The sequence below is a fragment of the Phyllostomus discolor genome, chromosome 4, assembly GCF_004126475.2.
Source record: "Phyllostomus discolor isolate MPI-MPIP mPhyDis1 chromosome 4, mPhyDis1.pri.v3, whole genome shotgun sequence".
NCBI lineage: Eukaryota > Metazoa > Chordata > Mammalia > Chiroptera > Phyllostomidae > Phyllostomus > Phyllostomus discolor.
Window position 1 is genome coordinate 81,086,508 of NC_040906.2, and position 25,213 is coordinate 81,111,720.

Consider the following 25,213-nt stretch of genomic DNA (forward strand, 5'->3'; position numbering starts at 1 on the left):
GCAGAAGACATGATGTGATGATATGATTCCTAGTGAAAGGGAAGTCAGTCTTGGATATGGCAGGCACTCAATATTTATTCAACTGGACCTAAAATTTACATCATTCCACAAACACTTAAATAGAGCTCATAATCTGTATAAAGGAGGTCTGCAAAGTACTCATATTTGTGTGTGAAAGTGCTGTCTGTATAATCTGAAAACACACTAAAACCCACCCACCTTATTTTGCAAGAATATATTGAATATTTTTATTTTACCCACCCAAGAGGATAAAGGTCCAACTTGGAATAATTGAACATTTGAAGTATACTTGGCTATGATAAAAGCTTTGTGAGTTTAAAAAAACAACTTAGAAGTTCCTAGTGTTTTATTTTAGTAATAATGGGTGGTGTCTATGAGCCACAATTTTATAAAGAATTCCTGCTTATGTTTTAAAATTTATGCACAAAACTTAAATGGGTAAATAAATTAGTAATTATACTTTTGGCAATTTAAGATCTAGTTTTTAAAAAGCCAATTATATCCGTGACGACTTTTTAAGAGACCTCTGTTAATATTTTAACCTTAATTTTAAAATTGATGATGTCCTAAAAAGGCACTACTTTGTCATGCAGTAAACTGGTCACATTTTTGACAATTGTAATTTCCTCTGTCAAATCAATATCCCCCAGAGTAAAGCACATTTAAGTGAAATATTTCAGCTAGCCTGAACTTTCAACATTTAACTGAGTCCTATTTTCAGAAATTCACTCTCTTGAATATACCACACACAAGTCCAAGTGAAAACAAGTACAATACATGTACACTCACACACACATGCACGCACACGCGCACACTGATGTCCAAATAACCAGGTAATACATGCAAGGTTCTCCAATGACTATTTTAAGACAATGACACACGAGTACTCAAGGAGGTAATAATGGCAGCCATAATATTATGGCACCTTCATATTTGTGCTCCAAATATCAATACACACATTAAAATTCAAAAATGAAAAAGGCACAAATACAGTGTGTTTCCCTATCTGAATCTAAAGAACAGTTTTCTAATGGTTACTTTTGTTATATGTAATGTTGACAAGCCAGTCACTACTTTTGAAGAAAAAGTTCTGTTTAGATGACAAAAGGGAAACAGAAGCAGGCTAATAATCAAAAGTCAAGACTACTCTAGACAGAATCCGTGCCTGTTGAAAACAACATCTCTTCAAAGTGAAGAAAAGGGCTGTTAGAGCACTTATGTCAGAACACAGTTTCTTATCACTGCCTCAAGAACCTACAATACCAAAAATATACATAATAAATAAAAAAAATAAATCAACTACCATATGATCCTGTTAGTATAAACGTAGGCATTAGATTATCTGAAAAGTGGACATTTCTACAAACATGGATATCCTTACAGCACAGTGTTTGACATTTTTGGTACAAAATGTGCTATCAAACTTAAAAAAGTACTTACAATAAAATCCCTAAGATTTGCAATAAACATGAAAACAAGTGAGGGCAGGCTGAAATGTTCATTATATGGTATTATTACTGAAGTCACTATGATCAGAAATATGGATTCTGACCAGGCACGTTTCAAGCAGTGAATTCACAACCTGCCTATATACGTTTTATATAAGCGGGCACATCAGTATTTTTTTATATATATACATGACAAAAAAATTCTATAGCCTGAGTAGTTTTGTTTTCTTAACAAAATTTTAAAGTAAAATAGTAGTGTGTATGGTATGTGTGTATATTTTTTAAATTGTACATTGTAAATTTAATGAATTCAATCTTATGGTGAATTTAAGAAAGTGAATTTCTGCTCCCAGCAGGGCTACATAGGATGGAGTCCATTAACATGTAAGAAATCTTCCTTCTATCTCAGGGGACTCTTCCAATTTCAAATTTAAGTTAACAAAACAAAGGCTGAATGAAACCACACAGAAAAGAATAAAGATATCTAAAAAAACAAGATCTTTCCAAATTGCAGTTTGTTATGGATCACAAGTGCCTATTTGACAGTGTTGCTCAATGTAAATATGAATCACTCTTGCTATATTAGAACTGCTTCAGTGAATACCTAACAAAGAGATAACCCCCAAAATCTATTTTGAAACCTCAGACTTATTTTTTTTCTGTTTATCCTAAATTCAAAAACTAAATAAACAAATTATACATATTTGAATCTGGGGACTAAAGTAATATATGCAAGTATATAGGTTTGTGTACCCTTTTCCAGTGACACACTTTTCCCCTGTGATCAAATACGAATTTTGCCTAAGCACACTGTCACTATTTCAGGAATTAGATGCAGTGACCTGACACAGACAGCTCCTCCTTCTCTGGGACAATGCTCCGGAACAGACCTCCACTGTGAACAGAGCTATCGAACACTGAACAGGTTATGTGTTTAAAGCTGAAATTCATTTATAATAAAGAACTGGCCCATGAAATTTATAAATAGTTTATCCTGTTCACATTATGCAGAATTTCAGTATCATCCACGTTAGTACAGTAACTAACAGAAAGGAGAAAACTAGGTGTGGGGCAGATGGAGTTTCAGAGTGTGACTTGACATATTTCTAAGGGTTCTCTCCTTTAGTCTGCAAATAATATCAGTTCATTGTTTTTAGAATGGTAGACTGTCCAGGATTCATTTATTATTCAGCTGCCTTCTCTAAAGTGTGATAAAAAAGGAGTAAATTCAATAATAATTATCTAAAATTGAAACCAATTTAACTACAATGAAGGATATCTTTAACTATTATCACAAACTGCCCAGTTACCTCCATCTGTCTTAAAAAATTCTTTCAAAAGTTAAGACACAATTAATTATACCTTATTAACTCCCTCAAAAGCAAAAAAATATATGTACCATTCAGCATACAAAAGTTACACATTAAAAGTGCATATATATCTTTCTTAATTGGCCCACTCATTAAATTTACATTTGGTCATCCTTACTTTTAACATGTACAGAATTCTTCATATAAATGTAGGTCATTATAAATTAAAAAAAATAATGCAGCACAAAACATGCTTTCTTCTTATTGAAATCTTAACCTCAACCAGTTCTCAATAATTGTAAACTTGGATAAACCCACCAAGAAAAGGTTTGTTATGCTTCTCTTAGTTCATTGAACAGTTAACAACCACCACAGACTCTACTAAAAATTAGGGCCAACTCATTGCATATTTGCCCCTTGAAATGAAAAATAAGTTAGAACTGAACAGTGTATTGTCATAACTTACCTTGAAGGTAAGCAGGTTCTCCTGTGTTTACAGAACTTAGGCTGGAGACATTAATAGTTATCTCTAATGCAAGTGCTTTCAGGGAGAACCTATTTTTAAACTTTGAGATAGCACAACACAAACCCTATGAAATTAATTTTGCTTTTCTTAAGCTAATGGAAGATCCTTTTGAAACTTAGTATCCTCAGTTATCAATATTACTGCATTATGGAGCTAGTGCAATCCTGCATAGCCTTGGTCAAAATTGACAAGGCACAATAAAAACTTAAAAGTATTACATGAACAAGAGAAGTCATTGGAGATAATTTAAGGCCTTGAAGTGAATTAGAGTATAGTCAGTCTAGTTTAAAGCTGAAGAATAAACCATAAATTATCCACCTGAAATGCAAGCAATATGCTTTTTCAGCTTCTGTTCTGTGGACAAGACAATAGCAACAACTCTTGCTTATGGTTTGTCTATTAGAATCCTTCTGGACCTGGAGGAGTAAAAGTCAATCCCATTTTTCTACAGTTCATGGAGGATTTCAGGACTGTTTTAGCCGTTTGCGTGGAATGCCAAACTGTGGACACTGTGCAGATGCTAGTGCTCGGAAGGCTTCTGCTACTAAATGAGGGTGAGACTGAATCATGGACTTCCACCCTGATGTTTCCATTATGTCCGTTGCTTGGCTGAAAAACAAAATTAAGAGGTGTTTATTAAAGAGTACTTTTCAAAATGCATTGTTGCACTGTCATTTTTTTTAATTTATGGATTTTAAAATGTTTTGAACACTGCTTATGTATGTATCTGAACCATTCAAATTCATTAAATTATCATCTTCGTCTTACTAGTATTTTCGATTACAGCTGAAATTATTAAATTTTTCTGGAGTTTCTTTTCTCCTGAAGTATGTGACACTCATCCGTATAGTCCCAGTCCCATTGTTACCATTTCCGAACCAGCTCTTTCAAGAGCTCTTCTCCCTGGCTCGGGTTTTCCTTTGAGTTCCAACTTTTGCCCTCTAGTGTTTTTTCCATCCATTCTTCACCCTATCTCACCCATTCTTCACAATGTTAGTTATCATATTCAATGATGACAACTACTGATTTGCTAAATCCTCAGACTCTCACAAGGTAAGTTCCCAACTACTTGTTCTTTTTACTTGGATGTGTTTCAAGATCCATAAATTCAGGATTCTAAGATAAGAGCTCAACATGTCTCTTCCCAAGCCCTAAATTCTTTCTTCCTCATTTCTAGTCAGCTAATGCTTCCACCATCATCCAGTGATTCAAGTCATGTTAGACTCTGTCCTTTCCAATCAATCATCAAAGCCCTATTTTAATTCCTAGAGATATGTTAAATCCTTAGTGAAGGCCTACATCATCTCACTTTACCCTTCTCTGTTTCCTGTCTCCTCTCCCTTCTGCCAACCTGGCATCCAAATATAGTAATATCCTAATATTATCGTTGTCCCTTTGGAATCCTTTCACTTTTCTCTAGTCCTTTCATTACCTATCAGGTTTAATCTCTTGCCTGACCTACTCTAGTAACTTTTTAAATGGTCAACTTATATTTATTTAACCTTTCTTGTCAATTACCACATCACTTCAACCTCTCCACAATTTATTTTCTCCGTGGAGAAAATGCTAAAAACATAAACTTAATCAGGCCCTGCCCTAGGTTGAAACCTTTTACTAAATTACTCTTTGAATAATTTCCTTAAAAGCCTTAATGTTAATTTACATGGTTTTGCAGGATCTTATCCCTGCCTACTTTCCCCAGCTCCCCATAACCAAAATTTTGCATACATGATTCCCTTTTTCTGGGATGCACTTTTTCATCTCTCCCCTCCTCTTTACCAGGGTAATTCCTACTAATGCTTTAGGTTTTTATTCACACAATTCCTTGAAAAGGCTTCCTCTGACCCCTAGATTAGGTTAGGCACCTATGCTATATGCTCAGATGGCATACTATACTTTACCTATCATCATGCTTTATTTCAGTTACTTGTTTAATTCTTATTTATCTCCTGCTAAACCATAAACTCCATGAAGAGAGAGAAAACATATGCTATGTTCACAACTATATTCTTGATACTGAAAACAGTGCATTGGGTCATATTTATGGGGTAATATAAATATCTATAAAATGAATGATCAGCTACTGCCTTCAGGCTTCTGTACTGTGATTCAGCTATCCTTTCTATCTGCGATGCCTGTTATTTCCCTTTTAGTTCTGCTAATTACTATTCATGTTTTTAAGACACGTCTGTCATCTTCAGTAAGCCATCCCTAAACCTCCAGCCTTTGTTAAGTGTTCTGTACACAGCTTCCTTTATAACATCATTTACCATATTATAATAAAATGATATGTTTATGTATTTGTTTCTTTCATTAGATTTCTCAAGAATAGGAATTTTTCCTCATAACTGTTCTTCCAGGCAGCACATTAGCATGGGGTCTGAGATACAAGAGACACTAAGTAAATGTTTGTTGAACTAAACAGTAGCTAATAATAAAACAACTTTTTTTAAAAGATTTTATTTATTTATTTTTAGAGAGGGAAGGGAGGGAGGGAAAGAGAGAGAGAGAAACATCAATGTGCAGTTGCTGGGGGTTATGGCCTGCAACCCAGGAATGTACCCTGGCTGGGAATCGAACCTGGGACACTTTGGTTCCCAGCCCACGCTCAATCCACTGAGCTACGCCAGCCAGGGCTACAACTTTTTTATTTACCTGACATAAGATTATCAGTGTGTCATTATGTTTATAATTTCAACTAGTTGTTTAGAATCACATAGATATCTCTCAAGATATCTGACTTTTTCATTTATTTAACAAATATCTACTGAAGATCTGTACATACAACAGCTTCTTCAGGGGATATAAAATACGTTGATTTTTTTCACATTGAAAAAGCTATACAATGTAAAATATTTTCTTAACAGAATAAAACTAGAGTTTGAAAGTAACTTAGTACAAAGGATTATAAAACTGTCATTTGCTGCTTATTCATTGTATTTTAAATTTAAATTGATTTTTATCTAGGTCATATACCATAATGATAAGGCATTGACAAATATACAGAACAACCAAAGAATTGTAAGTAGTCATTAATTTTTACTTTAAAAAAAGAGAATTGCCCTGGCTGGCGTAGCTCAGTGGATTGAGTGCGGGCTTCGAACCAAAGTGTCACAGGTTTGATTCCCATTCAGGGCACATGCCTGGGTTGTAGGCCATGACCCCCCAGCAACCGCACATTGATGTTTCTCTCTCTCTTTCTCCCTCCCTTCCCTCTCTGAAAATAAATAAATAAAATCTTTAAAAATAGAGAGAGTTCACGAATTGATAGGAATTCAGTTAACTTCACATATACCAAAACAGATTAAAACAATAGGAAATAATTAAGTCAACAAACACTCATTTTAATGTCTCCAACATTGACTTTTTTGATTTTTTAACATCCTTCTACCAATTTTGGTAATATGCAAAAATGGAATTTAGGGGTTTACAAGCAAAAAAAAAAATCAAAAGATGCAAATTTCAACCTATCAGCTCTACCCTATTTTGTTCTGAATAATTATAAAGAGTAGAAGAGTATCTCTAAAAATGACAGAAGAAAACAAAAAGGGAATAATAAGTTCTAACAGTTCATATTCAAAAGGTCTGAGTTTAGAAAAGATGTAACTATGCTACCTCTTATAGTTTACCAGGGAAAGTAAAGAGCAAATTATTCCCATTTTTGGATATTAGGCAGTTGGCTTAATATAGCATTCAATACAAGGTACTTGGCTATCCTAAGAAGTAATGCACTAGCATGCAAATATAATGACTTTTTAGGCAAATCTAGAGGGTGCATTACTATAGGATAAAAATGACTATTTTCTGTATTTTTAGAAATGCATTCTGCAGGGACAGGAAAAGGATCTCTAGTAGCCGCTGAAATAGCTGGACTCAGCTATACAGTATGTGAGCATATGTGCTAAAGAAATTAGAGCATCCATTCCAGTTCACATTCACAGCTGATCTAGGAGGAGACATATAGCCTCAAGAATCCACCAAGTTAGTCAAATTATTATTATTTTTTTAAATAACCAGCTGTTTGCTCCATATAACTAATTAGATTCTTACATATTGCAGATGAACAAAAGGCTATGCAGACACTTAATTTAATATAAAAAGACCAATTTTAGGTCAGAAACTGATGTCATCTTACTTGCTGTTCCAGTTTTTCCCATCTTTACACCCAAGCTGTCGAAGTACACTGCACCTGCATTGAAGATTTAAACACACTTAAAAAAAACGTCCGGTGAAAAAAGCTGAAGGTGTCATGCTCACTGAAATACAAGCATAGCTTACCTATTAATAAAGTCTATGGCTTGTGCTTTCAACTGTTCTGCACTGTGCAAATCTGCAAGGACAAGGGTATCAGCAACATTTTCTACTGAGAGGTTACTACACAAAGCTTCTTCACACATGACCTTCAGCCGTTCCAGTGCATACTATCCAAAAGGAAAACATAAACATTAAACATTTACTTAAACTACCAAGTTTTAAATACATAATATTGGTGACTTAGAAATAAAGTTACAGCACATTATACTTTGAACTGAGAGTAAAGTTTAGAGAATAATTCCCTAAATTATTTTTAACCTAATATGAAGAAAATATGAATGAATACATTCAAGAGAAAAAACAGTTTTCTTCAGGAAATTTCAATTTCCATAGTGCAAAATACTGTATATATTAAAAATAGGGTTTTGTTCTTTAAAAAAAAATAAAAAACAAAACAAAACAAAAAAAAAAACTTATTGCCCTGGCTGGTGTGGCTCAGTGGATTGAGTGCTGGCCTGCAAACCAAAAGGCTGCCAGTTCAATTCCCAGTTAGGGCACATGTTTAGGTTGCAGGCCAGCTCCCCAGTTGAGCATGTGCAAAAAGCAGCAGACTGATGCATTTCACACATTGATGTTTCCCTCCCTTTTTCTTCCTCCCTTCCCCTCTAAAAATAAACAAACAAACAAACATACTACTAAATACTCTTAATGAGTATAGTTCTCTTCTCTGCTAACCAGTACATTGCATATTGCCACAACTCGATCTTAAAGAATGAATTATAAAGCTAAAGAAATCATACTCATAGACACTTAAATCCTTAGTATATATTATTATAACATCTTTAGCAACTTTATTGAGGTATAGTTAACATATAATAAACTACACATATTTAAACATTATACTTTAATGAGTTTATGTAGCCCTATAATCACCATTAAATCAAGATAGTGAAGACATTCATCACCCCCCAAAGTTTCCTGCTACCTCTTTGTAAACCTTTCCTCCCACCCTAGGCAACATGGTTGACATGCCCTCTACTGCTATACTTGGTATTTTGTGGAATCTTCCATAATTCGAATCATATAATTTATACTCATTTTTGACTAACTTCTTCCACAAAGTGCAATTATTTTGAGATTCATGCATGTGTTGCATGTGTATCAAAAGTTCAATGTTTTTTATTGCTGAGTATGCCACTGTATACATACATACCACATTTGTTGTATCCATTCATCTGTTAATGAACATTTGGATATTTCCAGTTTTTAGCTATTGCAAAGAAAGCTTTTATAAGCATTCATATATAAGTCAATGTATGGGCAAATGCTTTCTTTACTCTTGGATAAAAACCTAAAAGTGAGTTTGTTAGATCATACGGCAAGTGTAAAACTTTTAAAGGAATGACCAACCAGTCTTTTGAAATGGTTGTGCCATTTTATATATTCCTTTTGCAGTATATGACAGTCCTAATTCTTAATGACCTTGACCATACTTAGTATGGTCTTTTAAATTTTGGGGTATTATGGTAGTTAAAGAAATATCTTGTGATAATTTCAATTTTCATTTCTCTAATGGTTAATGATGTTGAGCATCTTCTGATATGTTTGATTGATATTATTTTAGGAAATTTGTGTTCAGATATTTTCCATTTTTTAGAAATAACACTGCTAAGTCCTTTATCAGATATATTATAAATAAGAGTTGTTGATCAAACATGCTTTGTAAATATTTCTTCCCAGTCTGTGATCAATCTTTAGTCTTTTTTTAAAAATTAAAAAATATATTGATTGATTTGAGAGGGAGAGAAAGAAACATCAATTTGTGGTTCCAATTATTCATGCATTCAATGGTTGTTTCTTGTATGTGCCCTGACTGGGGATCAAGCCTGCAACCTTGGCATATCAGGATGACACTCTAACCATCTGAGCTACCTCACCAGATCTCTCCTGTGTCTTAAGAAGTTTTAATTTTACTTAAGTCTAATTATCAATTTTTTTCTTTTATGTAGTATGTTTTCAGTGTCATAGTTACGAAGTCTTTGCCTAACCCAAGATCATGAAGATTTTCTACTGTTTCCTTTTAGTAGCTTTTAGATCTTTAGGTTTATCATCCTATTTTACACTTTTTATATATGACATGAAGTTCATTTACAAAGTTCACTTTTTCAAATTAGTTCAATCAAAGTTCAATTTGCGGGGCATTTCAGTATCTGATTGTTCAGCACCATTTGTTGAAAAAACTATCCTTTTTCTACTGAGTTGTTCTTGCACTTCCATGAAAAATTAGATATCCATGTGTGTGACAGTCTATTTCTGTACTCTGTTCTGTTCCAGTGAATTTTTTTTCCATCTCATCATCAATAAAACACTGTCTTAAATACTGAAGCAGTAAAATAAGTCTTACTGTCTGATAACACAGACAGTATTAGTCTTTCACTTTGATCTTCTTTTCAGTTACTGATGATAGGTTCTTGCACTTACATATACATTTTTAAGTAAGTTTATTAATAAAAAAACGCTGTTAGTAAATGTTGGTTCTACTAATCAATAATAAGAGAATAGTATTTTAATAGTATTGAGACTCCTAGCCCATCCATAAACAAGATTTATCTCTCCATTTATTTAGGTCTACGTGAATTTCACTTAGCAATATAATTTTTAGTGCATAAATCCTGAACATTCTTGTCTATGTATTTATTTATGCCTATGTTTTTAATATATTTGATATGACTGTATATAAATGGCATTTTTAATTTAAATTTTTATTGAGATAGTCATAGAGTCACGTGCTACTGTAAACAGACTCTATATATACTTGGCCCAGTTTTCCCCAATGTTAACGCTGTGCAAAACAATGTTAATATCAGGAGATCGATCTATCTATCTACCTACCTACCTACCTACCTACATACCTATCTGTATATATACACCTACATACACAAATGCATATAAATGGATGAAAGTGGCATGACATCAACACTTTTGGAGAAAGCTCCCAATGTGTTTCCAGGATTGAAAACGACTGGCTTCAACTGGGAGTAAAAGGGAGAAAGCTGTACTTGAACATGATTAAAATAAAAAATAAAAAAAAAATAAATAAATAAATAAAAAACAAAACTACTGGCTTCAAGATTTTCTGTTATTTTTGTATTTTCCCTACCTTCAAAAAATCACCACCACAAAAAAGCATCATAAAATTAAAATTGTTTTTTTCTTTCTATATTATCAAATTAAAATAAATTTATCAATCAGAGAACTGAATTAGTCAAAATATCCAATATTTCTTCCTTTCTGTAAACAGAGGCAAGGCAATATATATTAAAAATAAAAATATCTGAGAATTTCAATAGATTATATATGCTATTATGTGTGTGTTCTTATAAAACAGTCCATATAAAGTCAAAACTACTAAGTGTATAATTTAATTCCCATTAAAATTCATTTTCTTCCATATAAAAATATTTTTAGTGCTATTGATTTTAAAGAATCTCATTTCCATATCATCCCACTGTATGCTATTTCATAATACTCTCAAGAGCCACCTACAAATAGTATAAATTAATTCAGTATTTCAAAGTATTTGAGGTTTTCATTTGATAACTTTCTAGATACATCAAAAGCTTGATGACATTTTCCAGCTCTTTAAGACCTATTTACTTACTTTGTCTGCAGCTGCCAACAAGTGGTCAGCCATTTTGTCAAGGTTTGGCGCTCTCCCCGTGTAAATGAATCTCATCATTTCTTTAAAAACCTCAGGGTCTACATCATTTATTTCCACTCGATTCTGATATTGAAAATAACACAAAAAATTAAAGAACATATATGCGCAAATGAACCAGGGAGAAATTTCAATAGTAATTTAAATGCCCCAAATCTGTGCAACTCATATACAGATTAAACTGTTTTTGAAATTGAGGTAAGTATTGCATTGGCCAAAAAGTTTTTTTCCGTAAAGTGGCTCTAGTAGTGTTTAGTTTTCTTTAACTTCATTTCAATCAATTTTGTTATATTGTATTGTGACAGCTGTCATATCAGCATGCACTTAAAAACTTATCAAAACTGGTGAATTTTTGTGTAGCCCTTTTAGTACTGAAGGTGAAAGAAAATATGTGACATCGTGGACATATTATGCTTTATTATTTCAAGAAAGGTAAAAAACACACACAAAAAACGATTTGTGCAGTGTATGGAGAAGGATTGAATGTGTCAAAAGTGGTTTGGGAAGTTTCATGCCAGAGATTTCTCGATGGACAATGCTCCATGGCTGGGTAGACCACTTGAAGTTGACAGCAATCAAATTCAGACATTCAGAACAATCAATGTTTCACCATGAGTGAGACAGCTACATACTCAAAATATCCAAATCAATAAAGTTATCAGTGAAGAATGAAAAATGTGTTTTTTTATTTTACAGGAAAAAAAAGCACATGAACTTTTTGGCCAGTCCGACACATCTTCAGTAAGGTATGCAGTAAAATGAAAAGGGCAGGTCTAAGATGAGAAGTATAACCAGCCAAGCACTACCATGTAAGAATATAAACCCCAGTTTCTCTATTAAAAAGAGAAAAAAACACCCTGTTGGCCAAACAAAATACATCTGTGTTCAGTTTTTGACCTCCATCTTAGCAGATGAAGTAACTTTTTCTCTGCTGAATTTCTAAGTTGTAATACAATGCCTAAGATTCTATAACCAGTTTTAAGCAAAAGAAGGGTGAGGTATAAGATAATGCCAGAGCCCACTATACCTCAGAACCCCCCTTTTGCAAAATGGCAAGTAGTATTGCAATGGGGTTCAGAATAAAGATTCCCTCGAATATAGAAAAAAACCCCTCCACAACCATGGTTTGGGGGATGGAGGAAGTGGAAGACTGCGACTGAGAGGTACTTTGTATATCTATGGCAACTTGACTAGTTCAAGAGTTATGCTAAGTGCTCTGCTGTTGCTCTACCAGCTCTAGAGCCAGGAAGATGGGTGTGACTTTGACTTGTGATGTAGCTGAGGGCTTACAGTGCCTGCATGAGAATTCCTTGCCTGCCCTGGTAAATTACCAAGGTGGCAGGTGAGTAGGTCCCTGTCTGCTTGGTTCCAGTATTATCTACTGGCAACTGACCTCTTTGCTTAACACATACTCAAGCCCAAAGAAGACTAGTTCCTTTTTTAAGTCCTGTATCTTTGTAAATTTGGTTTCTCTCCCAGGATCATCAAGCTAAAATCTAACACTGAACAACACTAAATTTTTTGACCCTTTGTTACAATAGTCCTGGACACATCATTAATGTCTCTTTACTTGGAAATGATCAGAAGGCTGACTGATCATAGTGCCTGCCAAGACCAACATTCAAAGGAAAGGATGCCGCTATTTTGTTGCAGCATCCAGTTCTGCAGAAAGAGTAAAGCTGAGCCCACATAAACTGTGCAGCTGTCTAGTTGGAGCACTAATGACCACGTGTAATGCAACCAGCAAGGAATCAACCTCAGATCTTTAATCTCACAACATTTCAAGATGGCAGAAACAACTGGGAAAACCAAAAAGGTGATATCTTGATTATGGTTAACATATAATAATGCAGTTTATGTCATTTTTGTTAAATCTAATGAATATCCACTTATTTTAGTGGTTAAAAAAATGCAGGCATTAATTTTGTTCTGGAAAACTAATTCCAAAATCATAGTCTAGAAAAGAGAAATATTCTTCTTAACCAGAGAGCTCCCAAGTAGCTATGGACAAAAACAGGCCTTTGGATAACTACCCTTTTGGACAACAACTATTTAGTTATTCTCCCACCAAATGGGCATCAAATTAGCTGTTACTTGGAATATTCACCCACTTTAGCTTATGTTACCTACTGATCTACTACAGAACACATTTTCCTCATCTTAGTATTTCTTTCTAAAATGACAGTTTTAACAATTTAGAACATGCACCATAAATTTTAAAATATACATTCCACTATTCTACATTTGCATAAATTCAATATTAGCCCTTAAACTATGGTTACCTTTTTGCTTTCTTCCATTTCATGTTCAAACATTGCATTAAAAACTGGGGATCGAGCTGTAACAAGATTAAGCATCATTATTTAATGCACAAATTTATAAAAGAAATGTACTACATTACCCAAAAGTAAAAAGTACCTGCAAGTACAGATTTATGAGCTTTAAATTCTTGTCCTCTCACAAAAAAACTGCAATCTGTAAATCTTGTATTTTCCCAGAGATTACCCAAATCTTCTGCTAGTCGACATTCAGGCACCTTCAAAGTATTCGTATTAGTATGCCCTGATATATTTACTGAATCTTGGACCACACTCACCTAATAAAAAAGGGACAGTAAGAAAAACATTTTTACAATTTCATATCAATAACTGGTTACTAAGATTATATTTAAATTTATCATTAAAATCATTTGAATATTTATATACACTCCTGATAAAAATGCTAATACCTGAGAATTTACTTTAAGGATACAATTTAAAGGAGAGAAATAATACAAAAAATATTTTAAATGAACTACATATGTCTTTTTCGAGAGACAATTCTGTGTAAATAAATGGTTTATCAACTGTTTCAAATAACCGGTTACTGAAGTAATTACAGAAACTATTTCTCAACAATAAATAAATCATAATATGTCAAATTCAAATGAGACATTTTTGTGAAATGGAGAAAATATTTTCATTTTTATTTTCTCACACTACAGACCTATTGAAATTTAAAGTTTATTATATATACAGTAAATACAATATCACACTTACAATGAACTTTTACAGTATTAAAAAAGGTAAAACTATAGTCTACTATATGTAATTTGGGAAGTACTTTAAATACTGTTGCTACATGTTTTAACTCTAGTAAAACTGATTTAAAATATATAAATTGATTTAAATTTTAAAGTGCAAGAATTCTCACAAAAGCAACTATAGTTATTAAAAGTTCATGGGATCTTTATTTAAAAAATCAACAGTAAGAACAATACAAATATGATTTAGTTTGATTTTCAGACCTTTTATTTACCTATTAACTATGTAATAAATTTGATATTTCAACATTGCTTTTATTCAGACTCCAATATAATACAGATTAAATTATCTCTAATTAAAGATAACCACTATCTACTGAATATAATCTTAAAACACTATTAAGTCTTGCACAGCAGTTTTAAAAAAAGGTATTCTGCTATTAGGAATTTCAAGTTATATTCAATAAATTAAAGAAAATACTACCTCAACAAGTAAAGCATGTTTCAGAGTAAATGAACCAATTTTTTACAAAAGTGCTGTATTAGTTATCCATTGTTTTAAGCCGCTAAATTCTGCGGTCATTTCTTATGCAGCAATAGATAACTATGTTCATTTAAAAACATTTCAAATGGCTTTTATTAAATAAGAGTAAGTATAAATAAAAACACACATAAATAAATAATGTAGAAAATGTAAATCACAAATGTATAAATGAGACCAAACTACTAATGTGCTAACACAGAAAGTATAATAATCTAGTATAAAATATTTGGAGAATATTAACTCTCAGAAGTCCTCATTTATCTAGATGTATAAACATGCATCTCATGTGAATAAACAGGCAGTTCTAAAGAAAAAATTCTTTTTTTGAGGATATTTTTATTAATCATTTTGTTTTTTCCAACTTGCATTATTAACCTTTTGGAATCACATTGTTATTGAAATCATCTAGTCCAATATCCTTATTTGGTAAAAAGTTTCCAAAATGAGGTCAAGAGAAGGCAACTGAAGTGAAGTGAACTCAATCACACTGCTAGTTAATATCACTAGATATATCTCCAGATTCTTTTTTTTTTACAACTCTTTTTTTTTAAGATTTTATTTATTTATCTTTAGAGAGGGAAGGGAGGGAGATAGAGAGAGAGAGAAACATCAATGTGCAGTTGCTGGGGGTCATGGCCTGCAACCCAGACATGTACCCTGACTGGGAATCGAACCTGTGACACTGGTTCGCAGCCCGCGCTCAATCCACTGAGCTACGCCAGCCAGGGCCAGATTCTTTTTTTAAAGCTCTTTGTACTAGACAATATTTTTTTGGTATATTTTTTAAATTAGTAGTACTACTTTAATGCAATTATGATTCAGAAGTATTTTTCACAAACCTTGTAAGATGCTTTTCTAAATACAATCACCAAAATATTATGTACATAAATATTGTTCTATTAAGTTTTTAATTACAAAAATAACTTCCAAAATTTTAATGAACACAAAATTAAAAAATCACTAATCCTCACTTGATTGCCCTGTTATACCATACATTATAACTTAATGATACATAAACCAGGTATGTTGGTGTTAATACTCAGGGATTAGTTAGGGATCAGTTTTTTATCACATAGATAGATGGTATTTATTTGTTCCTATCAAGCATTTCTCTTGAGATTTCTAGACAGAAGGAACTACATTAGTTTAATTACTTCCATAAAGTACGCAGTGAAGCTTTAAAAATGTGATGATGTATTTAATTTAGGAATAGATTTCTTAAATTCTATTCATTGTATATTATCTTAACTCAAAATAGAATATTTAATGTAAAGGTTTGGCAAAAATCAGGTAACGGATGAAATAAAAGCTGCCCTGGCCAGGCGGTTCAGCAGGTTCAGCTGGTTGGAGCATTGTCATGGACACCAAAAGATCTGTGGGTTCCATTCTTGGTCAGGGCACATACCTAGGTTTTGGGTTTGATCCCCAGCTGGGATGCACAAAGGAGGCAACTAATCAATATTTCTCTCACACACTGATATTTCACCCTCTCTCTCTAAAAATCAGTAAGTATATATCCTTGGATGATGATTAAAACAAAAACAAATAAATAAAAGCATCAAAAAATAAAGCTGTTATTATCTGGCATAATAGTCATGATGTTACATTTGTATTTTATATACATAATCGTAATTCAGCTGAATTTATATTACTGAAATACACATCTACATAGTATTTCTTATAACCACCACAAATTTTAACTAAGATAATTCATACTCCAAAGGGTACTCAAGGGACTATTTATAAAGTACAAATTAATAATTTAATTAAATACTGATATGCAGGCCTAGCTGGTGTGGCTTAATGGATTGAGTGTCGGCCTTCGAACCAAAAGGTCAAAGGTTCAATTCCCAGTTGGGACACATGCCTGGGTTGCAGGCCAGGTCCCCAGTTGTGGGGGCGTGAGAGGCAACCACACATTAATATTTTTCTCCCTCTCTCCCTCCCTTCCCGTCTCTCTAAAAACAAATAAAATCTTTAAAAAAACTGAAATGCAATCAATTCTGATAATTATTTTCTTGATACCTATAATTAAGAAATTGGTAAAATTTTAGTTTTTCTCTAGTACATATTTAAATATATGAATAAACATTCTAACTCAATGGAACCTAGAGTAAAAAATTCAGAAAAAAGGCTGAGATTCTTTCCTGAGATTAAACTGTTGCTCTTTCAAAATAAAAGGGCAAATCCACAACACTCAAAATTGACTACTACTCCAAAGCAAAACCTCAAACTCATTTGACAGCTCTTTTTCAAATTTGCTTTGGCTCCACTCTGAGAATACAATTCAGACTAAAGACGAACAGGCGGAAGCTCAAATCAACTATAAGCACTCTAGAAATCTGGGTCTTCTCTAGTGTAGTTTTAGATGACAACTACTTCCAATTTTTTAAAAATCTCAATTCTCTAAATTAATTCTGAGAGCTAGGAATTTACCAAGGTGTATAAGACTACAAATTTGTCCACTCTACTTAACTACCTAACCATCCCTCACACTGGCTCCAAAGTGAGAAACTTCTTTACAGTAAAATTTCACTCATCTTACAAAACAGTGGGTCTCAGATCTTTTGACTTTCATAGACAGGTGTCCTATTTTGGTCTGGGTGATAAAAACAATGTCAATTTTTCATTTTGGCATGAAATAGCTTCTTAGAGAATAAAACCCAACTTCCACCCATCATCACAAGTATTATAAATAAAAAGAATATCTTAGCAACAGAAAAATAGGATGGAGGAAAAACAGTGTCTTTCTAAATAAAATTAAATTTTATATACATATTTTTGTGTAAATCGTGGAATGGCATGGGTCTGTAGACTAAGATATTTAAAAGCTTTTGGATTTCAAAAGATGAATTAATCTAACCAATTTTCTATTTTTCCTACTTACTCCTCAATTCCTGCAATCTGTATCTCTTTGAGAGGAGGGTGGAGCTGTTTACATGGGTAGAAATTTCTACCACTGGCTACTTGATTCACAGTATGGAACTTGCAAGATTAGGTTATGTCTTGCACAAAAGGGTAGCACCAAACTGCCTTACCTGTCTACAGCACCACTTGCAGGGGAGGGGGAGGAGGCAGTTCTTTACGTAGAGCAGTGCAATGCTTCCTCCTCTTCTGCAAGCAGTGCTGGAGATGCTGTAGAAGGAAGGGCATCAATGAGAGGTGTGGAAGAAATGGTGGAGGGCATGAGGAATGTTTGTTCAAAGTGCTCTTGCTTTTCTTTGCCTAATATGGTGCAGAGTATAAATGTCTACATTGATAAAAAGGTATATAATACAGTATCCAAAACTGAATCTGAACAATGTCAAGTTAAAATGTATGTCATGGTGGGTTCTATTTTAAGGTCACTAGCATATATAATCTAGCATGAAGATAAAAAGTATACTTCAAAAATATATACCAAAAAAATCTTAATTTCAGCCTTCATTCTGAATTTCTTGGTTGCTAGGTTCCGATACATGCTTGGGAAAATATCTGTAAACCATATTTCAATTCAACAAAAACATCTTAAAAAGTTAATATTAAAAGTTAACAGTCCAAGTCTTAACAAAAAGAGTTTAACTGAAGTTTTCTATTTAGATTACATAGCTTTTTAAAGCCCTTTAAATTCTAAGGTTAAGAGATTTTTAAAAATCAACATGCTAAAACTTAAGATAATTGCTAGAATTCTGGAAGATTCTATATTAAAGATGCTAAGTTTTAGATACCCTATATTTTTTCAGAATAGTTCTTATAATAATATCTACCTTTGAAAACAAATGTCTTAGTTATTTTAAAAAATTATTTAATGATAAGCTCTGCTCAAGACACTTGTGATATGTGCCTTATCGACCAAACAATTGTGCTCATAACAAATTCATCATACAGTTCATTTAACTTGGCTAGATGAAAATAAGATGCACTGTATTTGCACTATGTAGTCTCTGGGGCCATATTTCAATTACTTTTCTAACACAGCATAATGGCATACAATTAGTTTGTAACCTTGCCAAGAAATTTAACATGTTTTGTATAAAGAAATTATGGAAGTTAGTAATTACCAAAACTCTCAGCTGTCTACAATAACCTATGGAGATATATTTAACATTTAGTTTACTTGATTATAACCTTTCAACTGGTTTGCTATGAAAATTATCAACTGCTATATATTTTTTTGATAAAACGATTTAACTAATACATATTTTCTATAAACTATAGTAGTAACATAACATAATCCTTGAATTCATTCCAAAGATGAATCTCAATAATTTGTACATGTAAAAATACATAATGATAACATGCAGACAGGGGTACAACTTAAAAATTTGAGATGCTATTGCTTATAATGCTAATTACATCGCTTGATTAAATGAACCCAACTGCTTGAACGAATAAAAAGCTTCCCAATCTTTTTCAGGAACTTTACTGTTCAAAATATGGGTTCAGACTGATAAACCACTAATAATGTTTTTATGTTTAATATGATCAATCTGCCCCGGATGGCATAGCTCAGTGGACTGAGGGCGCGCTGCGAACCAAAGTGTCGCAGGTGATTCCCAGCCAGGGTACATGCCTGGGTTGCAGGCCAGAACCCCCAGAAACCGCACACTGATGTTTCTTTCTCTCTCTCTCTCTATCTCCCTCCCTTCCCTCTCTAAGAATAAATAAATAAAATCTTAAAAAAATATATGATCAATCTGAATATGACAAAAATATTCACCATCTATGTCAGAATCATTCAGAATGACAAAAATATTTAAATTTTTCGTATAATGATATATACATCCATAGTCTTCCTAAGAGAAAGAAATGTTTAGTATATATTAGTATAACTGCATATACAATTTATAATTAGAAATATAACCAAATTTTTTCAGAGTGGGCTACTATATTGATTTCTAAGACAATTTCTAGGAATTCACTGGTAAAACATTTTCAAATGAAACCTTATCAATTACCCCAATATTATTTTGTATGATATAACCAATATAGTTATGGTTTATTATTTTTGCTTTATCATTAAATATAATCATGAAGTTCCTTGAAATAAGAAATGTACTCACCTCACAAAATAATGTAAGCTTGTCATCTGGTAAAAGACCATTAGCGTCATCAAGCAAAAAATCCCTCCGAATGAATTTTTTAAAACCCCAGTCCTTCCCTTGTACAAATCGATATGCTCTTTGGCTTTCTGGTGGAAAAAAGAATAGAAATTTAAATTAAAAAGTATCTAAGAAACATTTTTGTTAATGGTAACACAGTAAATGAAGATGTAAAAATAAGACTTGGTTGATACATCCATAATAAAAAGTAGAGATATTTGTGTACATAAATGTGTCATAAGAGTTACATCAGGTACAAACAGATCACTCCTCAGCATTACTCAAATTTTGGCCATCAAATGAGGTCACTTTCAGATTTCTGGATCTCTATGTAGAAGAAAAGCCAGATCAAATATCATAGAGAGGAAAGATGTAGGCCCTATAATAATAAAGTAAGACCAAAATGCATGGGCATAGGCATACTACTTGCAATCTACCATCAGAACCTGATTGAACATGATCAGAACATGACTCCCATTTCCTTTTTCTCCTTTTAAAAATAAGTGCTCTAAATCACCAGGACACCCTTTAAGGTTTCCTGGGACACCATCCCACTGACTTAAGTTTTATTGAACTAGAAAACATCCATTAACTGACGAAAAAGCTAAATAAGGTCACTTATCACTCCCAGGTCTTCACACATAACCCCCTACACCCCTTAATGCTGCTTTCATAAAAATCTAAAAACCAGTTTTTAGTAGTTTCTAACAAATAGATGTTTGAAGTAAATGTTTCAAATACCCATTATAATGTACACCAACTGTATACAACTAAATAAACAAGATTCTCCAACATTAAGTATTCAGTGTTACATAAAAAAAATGAACTGGAGGTGGAAACCAGTAGTAAATGTAATTGAAATACTCCAAGACATGGACTGAATGTGTGTATCCCATCAGAATTCTCATATTGGAACCATATATCCCACTTGTTTCTTGCTGATTTGCAGTTCTTGGCAAACCATAAAAAATAATGATGAAACATGAAAGATAATGACTACTCCTAGAGTTGAAGTTGGAAGAGGAACAGAATCCAGAAAAGATATACAGGGGATTTCAAATCATTGTAATGTTTAATTTCTTAGGTTAGATGGTGGGTCAAGTATATTTACTGACTTAATCTTCATCTCTTTGTAAATCTTTGTACATGTTAGCATTCACTCAGTGTTCTTAATCAATGCTTCTCAATCGTTCGTCCCCAGAGCAGTAGCATCAACATCACCAGAGAATTTGTATAGAAATGCAAAATCAGCCTGTAAACCAGACCTCTGGACTCAGAAACTGGGGGTAGGACCAGCAGTCTAAAAAGCCTACTATTATTGTAGGAAAAAGCTAAAGCACATTATTGATACTATCTTAAAATTTAAAAAAAAAAAACTATACTTGAGATCCAACTATTTTTTTAACTTTTACTTTTGGCATGCTATTTCTTGGCATCTATAGTATATGTCTGAACCAAATTTCAAAATCTCTTAAACTATTTATTGTTTATATAATTCTACTGCATAAATACTGGGATATCTATCTTCATCACTGTCTTCTATGAAAGTAGAATGTCTAACTTCTTTAACTTAGAATGTCCGACATTCACCCTTTATAATTCAATACATAAATAAGGAAGGAAAGAAGGAAGGAAGGCTGGCCATATATCCCAATGTGATGGTATTAAGAGGTCAGTGTTTGAGATTAGAATGGGAATGCTGCTCTTCCAAAAGACCTTACAAACTTCCCTAACCCCTTCTACTACATGAAGACACAATGAGAAGCTGATAGTCCATAACCCAGAAAGAGTCTTCATCAGAATCTGATCATGGTGGCACCCTGATCTTGGGACTTCCCAGCCTCCAGATGTGTGAGAAATGAATTTCTGCTGTTTATAAACCATCTCTTCGGTGGTACTGGGTTTGCCAAAAAGTCCATTTGTTTTTTTTCTATAAGATGGCTTAGTAGTCTAATAGTGCTTAGTTGTCTTTAACTTTATTCAAAACAATTTTGTTATTGTTAGTTTGTATAGTGACAGCTGTCATATCAGCGTGCATTTAAAAAAAAAAACTTACCAAATTGGTGAATTTTTGTATAGCCATTTTAATACTGAAGATGGAAGAAAATAAGCGACATTTTCCGCATATCATGCTTTATTATTTCAAGAAAGGTAAAAATGCAACTGAAATGCAAAAAAGATTTGTGCAGTGCATGGAAAGGTACTGTGACTGATCAAATGTGTCAAAAGTGGTTTGTGAAGTTTCATCCTGAAGATTTCTCACTGGATGATGCTCCACAGTCGGGTAGACCAGTTGAAGTTGACAGTAATCAAATTGAGACATTAACTGAGAACAATCAATGTTATACCACATGGGAGATAGTTGACAGACTCAAAATATTCAAACCAATAAAGTTATTGGTAAAAATGAAAAATGTTTTTTAGTTTGAAGGGAATTTAACAAGTCCTAAGACTAAGAAAAACTGACTTCCTTTCAACTAGTGTTCAGGTCTATTATTCAAAAAAATTCTACAGATAAAGTATCAAGACATTTAATATCCTTTCACAATAATCTTCAGATTTTAACTGGCAAAAATAGCAAGGGAGAAGAGAAGTATTTCCTCGACATCTGTTATACATGGCAGGCATGAACCAGGTACCTTGCCCTTAACAGCAACAGTTTTTTCAAGTGACGAATGTTGTTTTAAAACATGAGGAAATTAAATTTTCATATAAATTTAAGTATTAAATTTCACATATCTATGAAGACTAATAGTACAGAAACTATAGCTCCACATTGCCATTTAAAATTAAGTAATAACCAAATTAAATATTTAAGATTAAGCAGATTTTAGTAGAAAAAAATACCCTCAACTTTTGTAGGCAAAAGTATAGAAGTCACAGCATGTAGTTACAGAGACTTCTTCATTAAGTTTTCAAATCACTTACCCATTGCTTTTGTTTCTTCCCTTTTAGCGTTCAGAAGGGAAAATTTGAATTTTGCTCGAACTTCACTTTTTGGGCAGCTGACTAAAAGCAAATATAAGGACAAGTAGTCTTTACTTTCATCATCTAATCCCTTTGGATTTACCCTCAGGCACCTAAAATAAAACAATAGGCTCATATGGAGAAATATAATACTTTAAAAATTAAAAAAAAGAGGCAATATTGAAATCATTTGTTAATATCCCATCAATATCCCCACAGTTCTTTACAATTCTCTATACTATTAGAAAATTCTTACAAATCTAATATAAAATAAACTAATATCTATTCGGAAACAGTAACAACAAAACAAAGTAGCCAACCATAACATTAAAAACAAAACGCCAAGCCAAAAAAAAAAAAAAATCTTACCATTTCATTTTGTCACTTGGGCTGGAAGAGAATGTTGAACTTTTTAACACTTCACCCATTTCTTCTCGACAAAAACTGAAGTTATTAATGGTCCACATGTAGGAAAATTTTACTACTTTAACCTAAGAGATTCGGAAAAACACTTCCATAATAAATTTTATGCTTTTAAATTGTCACATGTTAACCATTCTATGACTTAATCTTTTAACATTTCTAATAACTATGCCAAGGTGCTTCACAATATTCTCAAAATACTATAAAACTTATAAGTGACATAAAGTAAGGTATTTCAACAACATGTACCTGTGTATAACACCAGCTTTCTGCTATTGGAGTAGACATATCTGCAGGGAGAGGTGGGGTGGGCTCTCGAGACATTGCCACTTAATTGCCACTTCCAAGATTTATGCAATATCCTACAGAGCTGAGTGTTTTACTACAAAAAAGAAAAAGTTTCATTTACTGATCAAAAGGTGTAACTGACTGAATCCTGGGGAAAAAAATATTTAAATAATCATAAAAAACAACTGCTTTCCCAAATTAGATTATATGATAACATGCACAGATTTCATTATTTTATAGTTTTTAAGAAATAAAATCAGGCTCTGTAGCATAACACTAGAAATCAAACTTCATACTTATAGATAACATATTATTTTATAAAGGGAGATTTACCAAAGTAACATGAATCAAAACTTTATCTACCTTAATAGTACAATCATAAATATAAAATCATAAAAAAATGGGAATATCTGATTCACCTCCCTTCATCTTTTCATTGACCTATTTGCAAAAATCAAAATGACTGTAAAGTCAGAAGAGCCCTGAAAATTACAAATATTAGCCATATATCTTGTAGACACCAACTTTTTGACCAACTGAAACACAGATGTGACCTAACTGGTAATGCGGTATAAGAATAATTATATAGATTTCCACAAAAGTCTAACTCTATTATATTGTTATCCCTATCAGATAATATGTACCATATCATAAAATTTCCTCCAAGTTATCTGTTCTCATACTACATTCATTTGGATGCATAATTATTTCTTCATAACTTGGTAAGGACATTAGTAACCAGATAAAACTTGGAAAGTATATAAAAGAGGCAAAATATAAAAGGTACATAGCACAGTACTCTGCAGGGGCATTAAGGGGGAGGGGTTTCAGTATTACATTGAAACAGGGACTCAAGTCTGGAGAATCCTCTTTTCATTTAAGAATAATTAATGAGGAAGGAAAACCATATAACTCCTATTAAAGAAACTACTGGGGAAAAAAAGGATTTCATCTAAAATGGAGAAGAAAAATACTTGCTCTATGGCTATACCCAATGAAACAACAGTGTGAAATGAGAAAACAAAGACTGAAGAAAGCCACCTGAAAGATACAGAGAATCAAAAGACCTATAAAATCCCTGGCTGGTGTGGCTCAGTGAATTGAGTGCCAGCCTATGAACCAAAGAGTTGACAGTTTGATTCCCAGTCAGGGCACATGCCTGAGCTGCAGGCCAGGTCCCCAGCAAGGGAGCACATGAGGCAACCACACATTGATGTTTCTGTTTCCCTCTTTCTCCCTCCCTCCCCCTTTCTCTGGAAATAAAATCTTTAAAAAATGAAAAAAATGAAAAAAGACCTATAAAAGGTATGAAGAGATTTTAAACTACAAATGAAGAAGCACATCAAAATCTGCACTAGACTCGAAGTAGTGGCCTTCTGTAGATGAACCTTGTTCGACCTTGCCCTATCTGTTGATTAGGAATAAGCCTTTGCGCTTGTCCAAGGAGCGTATTATTTTTTAATAGCTCCCAGTAGTTAAGTATATGTCAAGACTTGTCAGAATCCCAAATGGGCAGATGTCAGCACCTAGATACAGGGTAACTGGCAGCCAGGTTCTCAGGTAGCAGCTTTCAAAATTACACAAATATATACAGTCCTGTGGGACCACAAA

At 33.1% G+C, this 25,213-nt stretch overlaps 1 protein-coding gene across 1 annotated transcript in view; it reads right to left on the bottom strand.

The window, feature by feature from the left end:
- Nucleotides 1-1,256: 1,256 nt before the first annotated feature.
- Nucleotides 1,257-25,213, bottom strand: part of SPOPL (speckle type BTB/POZ protein like) — a 74,064-nt gene continuing 50,107 nt past the window's right edge. Inside the window, exons 2-11 of the mRNA XM_028508868.2 lie at nucleotides 23,564-23,696; nucleotides 23,261-23,382; nucleotides 22,853-23,004; nucleotides 19,886-20,013; nucleotides 13,696-13,873; nucleotides 13,560-13,615; nucleotides 11,221-11,343; nucleotides 7,584-7,726; nucleotides 7,441-7,494; nucleotides 1,257-3,914 (exon numbers count right to left, since the gene is read on the bottom strand). Of these exons, the coding sequence (XP_028364669.1) occupies nucleotides 3,770-3,914; nucleotides 7,441-7,494; nucleotides 7,584-7,726; nucleotides 11,221-11,343; nucleotides 13,560-13,615; nucleotides 13,696-13,873; nucleotides 19,886-20,013; nucleotides 22,853-23,004; nucleotides 23,261-23,382; nucleotides 23,564-23,638 (1,176 nt within the window). The 5' untranslated portion in view covers nucleotides 23,639-23,696 and the 3' untranslated portion in view covers nucleotides 1,257-3,769. The remainder of the gene's footprint in view (nucleotides 3,915-7,440; nucleotides 7,495-7,583; nucleotides 7,727-11,220; nucleotides 11,344-13,559; nucleotides 13,616-13,695; nucleotides 13,874-19,885; nucleotides 20,014-22,852; nucleotides 23,005-23,260; nucleotides 23,383-23,563; nucleotides 23,697-25,213) is intronic.